Genomic DNA, 8,303 nt, shown 5'->3' with positions numbered 1-8,303 from the left:
AGTTCTCACCTACATCGTCCATATAGGACGACTCGGGAACTCAACTCCTACCCCGGGCAGCTCACCGATCCCCTTATGCCCAGGGGAAAGGTATCAAGCCGTTTGACAGCAGATGCTAGCTGTCAAACCGGCTTTTACGCAAAACAGGCGGGAGGCAGCAAACAGCTGCGACCAGCGAAATCGCCTGCCACCGGAAGTGGCTTCCAACTTTATCATTATTATTATTATTAAACCAGTTGAGTGATTTTGGTTAATCCCTTTCAACCCTAGGAAGAAAGGTAAGGACAAACCGTTTCTGAAAAAAGTGTTGCTAAGAAAAATTGCAAGGGCTGGTCTGGAGTCCAGGAATCAAGTTTGTCTCAAAGACAACAAAAATAAAATCAACTTTATCTCAAGAGGTCCCAAATTGAAAGGAGTTCTCCTCCCGTAAAAGACATATCAGAAGATCCTTTTAAAAGATTGGAAGACTTCTGATAAGATCGGAGTATCCTGTTCTGGTTTCAAAACTAGATTCCGGGATAGGAGCATCTTCGTTTCAAAACATGTCTTCCTCTCTCTACAATACATGTAAAGATAATTTGATAAACTCTCTCCAAAACAAGTCCATCGGACTTCAATTTCTGTCTCTCCTTCCCAAGCTCCTTCTCCAAACACCACTGAAATACAGGTGGTCCTTGACTGAAAACCACAATGGACTCCAAAATTTCTGTTGCTAAGTGAGACATTTGTTGAGTGTCCCGTTTTAGGATTTTTCTGGCGACGGTTGTTAAGTTCTTAAGTTAGTCACACGGTTTCACGGTTGTTGAAATCTGACTTCCCCCCCATTGACTTTGCTTGTCAGAAGGTCGCCAAAGGGGATCACATGACCCCGGGACGCTGCAACCATGGTAAATGTGAGTCAGTTACCAAGTGTCTGAATTTTGATCACGTGATTATGTGGTGCTACAATAGTCATAAGTGTGAAAAAGATGTTGAGACTCTAGAAAGAGTGCAGAGAAGAGCAACAAAGATGATTAGGGGACTGGAGGTGAAAATATATAAGGAACGGTTGCTGGAATTGGATATGTCTAGTTTAATGAAGAGTAGGACGAGGGGGGACATGATAGCAGTGGTCCAGTATCTCAGGGGCTGCCCCAAAGAAGAGGGAGTCAAGCTATTCTCCAAGGCGCCTGAAGGCAGGACAAGAAGCAACGGATGGAAACTAATCCAGGAGAGAAGCAACCTAGAACTAAGGAGAAACTTCCTGACAGTGAGAACAATTAACCAGTGGAACCACCTGCCTCCAGAAGCGGTGAATGCGCCAACACTGGAAGTTTTTAAGAAGAAACTGGACAGCCATTTGTCCGGAATGGTATAAGGTTTCCTGCCTGAGCAGGGGGTTGGACAAGATGACCTCCAAGATCCCTTCCAACTTTATTATTATTATTATTATTATTATTATTATTATTATTATTATTATTATTATTATTATTATTATTATTATTGTTGTTGTTGTTGTTGTTGTTGTTGTTGTTGTTGTTGTTGTTGTTAAAAAGGGTCATAAGTCACTTTTTTTCAGTCACTTTTTTCAGTGCTGTTGTGACTTTGAGCGCTCACTAAATGAACTGTGTATAAGTCAGGGACTCCCTGCACTTTTAGTAATCACCGAGTATCAAGAAGTAGATTTCAGTTTGGTACCGCATCCCCTTCTCAGCCTACCATTTCTACTTGATCAAGCTTGTGGGAAGAATATTGTCTCACGTATTTACTGCCAAATAATTATTGGTTAGAAATGGTTACCAAAAATAGACACCTCAATTCAGCAAAGCATTTAGTAACTTCATTAATTGAAGCACAGGTGCTCAGGATTAATTTAGGAGCACTGGAAATCAAATCTTTCTCTTTTGCCTTGCCAAAAAGCTAGCCAGAAATTGTTTAGGAACGTATTACAAAATTCGATAAATCCCTGGTGCTATACAACTTGCTTGGAGATGCTTCATGCTGTAACAGAAAAGGAAAACTTAAGCTAGAGTAACTGAAAGAGCCGCAGGGAAATAAGAGCATGGGGGGAAAGGTCAAAAAAATCAAAATGGCACCGGGAAAGGTCAAAAAAATCAAAATGGCAGCCACTCTTTTGATCCCATCCTCTCTGTGGACCCCCCTATCAACAACACGAAGGCACTTCTGCAAAACAGTTTTAATAGTTTTTGGGTTTGGATGTGCCCAGATTTACATTTTTATATGATACTTACATTTTTGTATCACTTAGCTGGGTTTCTATGGAAGCCACCGCTGGGTGTTTTTCACTGCAAGAAGAAAAAAAAGAAAGAAAATAAAGAGAGCCTTACAAATATTGCCTAATCTAATAAATAGCATTATTACCAATAAAAGTACTGTTTCTGATAGAAGTATTATTTCTTCCAGAAAGAACATAAATGTGGTCAGGTCTCGCTGACTACAAATTAAATTTGACAGCAATCTATGGGATTGCATTGAAATAAAATTTCCATAGGGGGTTTTGAGGGAAATTAGGAGAAGCCCACAAAATATTGTAGGAAAGAAATCTCTGGCTAAATGCTACTCAATTTTGTCCAACCCCCCCCCCCCCCTTGTTTGAATTCTTGATGTTTTTGCTCACACTGCCAAAATATTGTCCTTCTAAGATCTAGACAAGCCTATCAAAATCATTGGATTTGGTTTAGGACTCAGCAGGATAATAATAATTATAGTTATTCAAAAATTATTTGACATCTTCCGCCGACTCAGCCTGTCAGTTACTGGAAACAGCAAACATTACCAAATTTGATATTTATGTGCTCCAATAACTAACTCCATATTATGTTTATTTGGTCACGATCTCACTTTATGAACGAAGTCTATCGATCCTAAATTTACTGGGTTCAATTTTTGTCATGAAAAGCCTAGTGACTTTTGCATAAAAGTGTCTCTACCTGTTTTCACATGCAATTTCTATCTTGGATGGGACGTTTCCTTTATCAGTCTGTTCTTCTGAATGTCTGAATGACTGTGAAAAAGAAGGAAGGGAAACTTGCAAGACACTCGTGTGGAGCTGGATGGACGTCTACAAGAGAAGAACATTATATTTTGCATTAAGAGACAATAGACACCCATTTATTAGACAACTACAGAAGCACAACACAAGCTCCATAACTTGAACCCTTCAAATCAGTGGTTCTCAACCTGTGGGTCGGGACCCCATTTGGGGTCGATCGACCATTTCATGGGGGTCGCCAAGCAAGGCTGTCCGCTATTTTTTTTTGTCCGCCATTTTTTTCCCCCTTTTCCGGCGGGTGCCTTACCTCCCTTGGGCTGGGCCAGCTGGTGGTCGGCCTGCTCCGTCTCTGCCGCTTGCCAGCTACGCCTCGGCTGGCACAGGGGGCGGAACCACGTATGCGCGGCGCTCCCGGGCAGGGAAACTCCTTGACTTACGACCGGTTGGGTAGTCCTCGACTTACGACCGGTTTAGTCCTCGACTTACGACGGTTGGGGTCACGGCATTAAAAAGGTTGAGAACCACTGCTTCAAATGATCTTCTTTAGAGTGTTTATCTAATTTGAAGCTAATAGTATTTAATGTTTTGAAATGTCCTAAATCTGAAAATCTGCATTCACAGCACTGTAAACAGTATTCCTTCCTGGATTTTAAAAAGCTTTCCAAGACAAAAAAATCTAAAAAAAAATATAGTACTAAGGATCCAAAATTAAATTAGACAAAGCACTTGTACAGTATATGCATGGAAAGGTGATTTTTTAAAATTGCTCATGCACTTTAAACAATCCCATCTCGATTCTAAAACTAAATTTCAAATGCAGCTTGTCATGTCTATTTTACCCTTTTCTAAAACAATCCAGGGTACCCAATTCCACATTCAATAGGAATAATAGATACAAATGGCTGATAACCTTGTAACACTTATAGAGCACAAACCGTACTTTGCAAAAACAGCAGATAACTATGGAGCTGTGGACATTTGTCCCTCCTTGATATCTAACTTGGTCTTCAACTTACCGGACCAGACGCAAGAGAAACTGAGGCAAGAGCCAGAAGAACAAATGTCTATGGAGAGTCTTAGTCATCCAGATCATGGTTGTCCCAAAGGTGCTTTTTCAAGAAGTAACTGAACTTTCTTGTTTTTCTTTGAAGATGTTTCGCTTCTCATCTAAGAAGCTTCTTCAGCTCTGACTGGATGGTGGGGAATCCAGTCAGAGCTGAAGAAGCTTCTTGGATGAGAAGCAAAACATCTTCAAAGAAAAACAAGAAAGTCCAGTTGCCTCTTGAAAAAGCACCTTTGAGATAGAAGAACAAATAAAACATAAAACAAGCAATGAGAAAGGCTTTAAGTTTCTAATGCTATAATGACTGTGAATATTATTCCTTACTGGTGGAAGCTTCATGGCTGCTAAATACTGTCTAATCAAGTGGACCGTTCAATAACGTCAAACCCTAAAAGCCATTAAAAATATGAGATTTTAATTTCAGTTAATGGGTTAAAAAGGATTTTTAGAGATGTGGATTGATTTATAGAATATATATCTGAAATATATACTAGAAATGTATTTTTGGGAGTAATATTTTTATTTTAGGTATAAAAATTATTGTGTAGTAGTAGTAGAATAAGAAAATGGTTTGTGATAAAGGTAGAAGTGGTATTAATACATGACTTATTAGATTAAGAAATTGAATACTGTTGGAATAATATGATTATTTTAATATAATTATTATGTTAGGAAATGAGGGAAATGAGGGATACCCGAAGCATAAGAGGTTTAGTCAAGGCTAAATGGAATATGGTAATTTTAAAATAGTAAAGCCCTAAAACAGGATTTGGATTTATATGGTTGAAATGTCACTGTTGACTATTTTGATGGACTGAATTTTATACTGCTCAAAAAAAATAAAGGGAACGCAAACCCCTTCAGTTCCATGTTAAAATGTTCCCTTTATTTTTTTGAACAGTATATTTAGAAATGTATTAATTTGAATGTATTATATTAATTAGAGAAACAGAGAGGGACTTTTTCAATGAATTAACCTGAATTATACATGTATGATTTTATTTTTGGATGACTGAGTACCCCATCACCACGCTGTTTCCTAAGCACTCTGATGTAAAAACAAAACAAAAATAATAATAAAACTTGTTATAAAAAAAAATATGGCAGGGATATCAATTCAATTTCCCAGAATGTCTCAGAACCTTCAATCAATCAATCAATCAATCAAAGAAGCAAGAAGAGAAGCAATCTAGAACTAAGGAGAAATTTCCTAACAGTGAGAACCAACCAACCAACCAGTGGAACACCTTGCCTCCAGAAAACTCCAACACTGGAGGTTTTTAAGAAGAGACTGGACAGGCATTTGTCTGGAATGGTACAGGGTCTCCTGTCTGAGCAGGGGGTTGGACTAGATGACCTCCAAGGTTCCTTCCAACTCTTGTTATTCTGCTAGAAGGACTAGATGACCTCCAAGGTTCCTTCCAACTCTTGTTATTCTGCTAGAAGGGGAAAACTGAAATACCTCTTCAGAACTTTTTGTCCTCAAGTCTTCGTGATTCGGAGAACTTGAGAGCGGTGTAGAAGATGGACTTTTCTCCCCTTCGCTTAGAGTCTGTGGTTCTAACAAGATTGAGGAAAGTGATCCTGGACTCCCAGTATCCTCATATTCATCATCCTTGCCTGAGAGTAGAAAAATCAGAAATTTATAGATCAAGTATCTTCTTTGGGATCACGGTTTGTAGTCAACCAAACCAGTGGTGGGATTCAAATACGTGAACAACCGGTTCTCTTGTGTGGATGCCGCTTCTGGAAGTCCATTCTGGGCCTGGGCAACAAAAAATTAGCTACCGGTTCTGCCGAAGTGGTGCGAACCGGCTGAATCCCACCACTGAACCAAACTCTTAAGAGCTGCTCTTATCCATGAAGAGGTTTTTTTTAAAAAAAAATAACAACAACAACTTTATTCTGTTAAAAAGAAACGTTCTGGTCTCTATTCTCTATTAAGAAAGACTGCTGAAGAATTCTGAATTAAACTGTAGGCTGCATTTCCTGATCTGAAAATATGGAGTATGTTCTGCTGTGCCCTAATAGAACAATTCTTGTATTTTGGTAGTCAGAAATTAACCCTACAAACCGGGACTTAACCAGGTGTGGTAAACCATGTTTCATTGGAGAGATAAGTGGCAAAAACAAGAAATGCAGGGGTAAAATGGCATTTTAATTTCAAATTAGAATACATAATAAATAATAATAACATAAAAAAATTATAAACCTTGGGTACAATCCCCAAACAACTGGCGCACCACTTGAACACCCTTGGCATTGACAAACTCAACATCCGTCAATTGCAAAAGGCAGCTTTACTAAGATCAGCTTACATCCTACAAAAACATCTGTAATACATCTGGTGGCGAACCTATGGCACGCGTGCCAGAGGTGGCACTCGGAGCCCTCTCTTTGGGCATGCGCACTGTTGCCCCAGCCCTGCCTCCCCCCGTGGCCCCCTCCTCACCAGCAGCCCCCCTGGACGAGAGTTGCCCCTGGGCACGGCCCGCACAGAGTAGCGCAGCCAAGGACATCGCTGGGCAGTAAGGACAAGACTCCGCCCTCGCGCCCCATAGCGTGCAGATGATGCTGCGGGGTGTGGGTAGAGGGCGTGGCTGCCATGGCACTGCACGGCTGCCTGGGTGATCTGCTGCAGTGGGCCCATGGAGGCGGTGCATGGCCCTGCGGGTGGGCGGAGCAGCCGGTGGGCAAGGGCGGAGCAGGCAGGGTGGGAGGCCGATCGGGGGTGGGGAGCAGTTTTTGGGCACTCGGTCTCTAAAACAGTGTTTCTCAACCTTGACAATTTTAAGGCATGTGGACTTCAACTCCCAGAATTCCACAGCCAGCAATGCTGGCTGTGGAATTCTGGGAGTTGAAGTCCACATGCCTTAAAATTGTCAAGGTTGAGAAACACTGCTCTAAAAGGTTCGCCATCACTGCCATAGAACATCAACATCTGCCTATCTCAGGTCCTTGGGAAGGACTCGATAGACAAAAATGCCCAATCCAATCTGAACATCTGGCTGACTGTACGACAAACCAGAATTTATAAGCAATAATAAGTAACGAATAAATAACTAACAAAATAACTAAAATAATAAATAAAGAAATACATCAGAATAAGCCACAGGAACAAGAGCTAGCCATGGAGTTATACAAATTGTCACCATGCTCAAGGCTTACTCCTTACTCCTATCAGCACGGTTAGTCTAAAATGTTTTACAGGTGTCTGTGAAAAATGAAAACTAAAAACTGCTAAAGCTCCTTTCGGGAGCCTACTTATGGAAAACGTCAATTGCACCCTTTCTTAGATCAAGAATCCTTCAGATCAGGGGTAGGCAACCATGGCTCTTTTATGACTCGTGGACTTCAACTCCCAGAATTCCTGAGCCAGCCATGCTGAGGGGAAAGGGAGAGGTTTCCAAGCTGAGCCATGCTGGCTCAGGAATTCTGGGAGTTGAACTCCCCGAGTCATAAAAGAGCCAAGGTTGCCTACTCCTGCTTCAGATAGTCCCTCGTGCTCTGTCACCTTGTGGATTGACCACTGCGGTATGCTCTACATGGGGCTGCTTTTGAAGACCATCCAGAAGCTTCAGTGAGGGCAGAATACAGGGGTGTAGGCACTGGGGGACCCCAGTGTGCCCAGATATCCCTTTCCCTTTAGGTTCCCTTCCGAGTTTATTTTCTTTGCCATCCCTGTTCTGCTGTACTGCTTTTTTTTTTAAAAAAAAGTCTTCTTTCTTATTAAATGATTTAACAACTGCAAACTGCCCAGAGCTGCTGGGAATCAGGTGGCACATAAATTTAGTACAATATTGCATTATCCGTTATGCCGAGATGTCAACTGGTAACAAGAGAAACCCTAATTATAGAGGTGGCCTTTTCTGTTCATCTATTTCTATCTTTTATGAATTCTGACTGTGGCCGCTATATGTATAAAAAAACAACAACAGGGCAGTTAGCAAAATGTGATTCTATACCTTTTTTCCCTTGAGCCAAAATCACCATATCCTGCACCTTCTTGTAGCGATTAAGGGACTGACGGAGATCCTCAATCTTCTGATCCTAAAATGGAGAAAAACCCTCTGTTTGAGTGACTTAAAATGTAGAATAATAAGGTTGAAAGGACCCTGGAGGTCTTCTAGTCCAGGGCTTTTCAACCTTTTCACCCATTGTACCACTTTTAAGATATGGCAATATCTCCAGACTTTTCTTGGCTTGTGTATAGACAAGTTCAAGAGAGATGGCAAATTGATAAAAAAA

General features: G+C 40.9%; 1 protein-coding gene across 1 annotated transcript in view; it reads right to left on the bottom strand.

The window, feature by feature from the left end:
- Positions 1–8,303, bottom strand: part of LOC107298428 (liprin-beta-1-like) — a gene marked incomplete at its 3' end in the record, with an annotated part of 41,940 nt that overhangs the window by 6,929 nt on the left and 26,708 nt on the right. Inside the window, exons 11-14 of the mRNA XM_029286520.1 lie at positions 8,021–8,105; positions 5,518–5,675; positions 2,931–3,061; positions 2,232–2,285 (exon numbers count right to left, since the gene is read on the bottom strand). Coding sequence (XP_029142353.1) covers positions 2,232–2,285; positions 2,931–3,061; positions 5,518–5,675; positions 8,021–8,105 — 428 coding nt within the window. The remainder of the gene's footprint in view (positions 1–2,231; positions 2,286–2,930; positions 3,062–5,517; positions 5,676–8,020; positions 8,106–8,303) is intronic.

This window comes from Protobothrops mucrosquamatus, unplaced genomic scaffold, assembly GCF_001527695.2.
Source record: "Protobothrops mucrosquamatus isolate PMUCROS unplaced genomic scaffold, P.Mucros_1.0 scaffold3961, whole genome shotgun sequence".
Lineage (NCBI taxonomy): Eukaryota > Metazoa > Chordata > Lepidosauria > Squamata > Viperidae > Protobothrops > Protobothrops mucrosquamatus.
The sequence above is the reverse complement of the archived record's forward strand: the minus strand, read 5'-3'. Positions and strand labels throughout refer to the sequence as shown.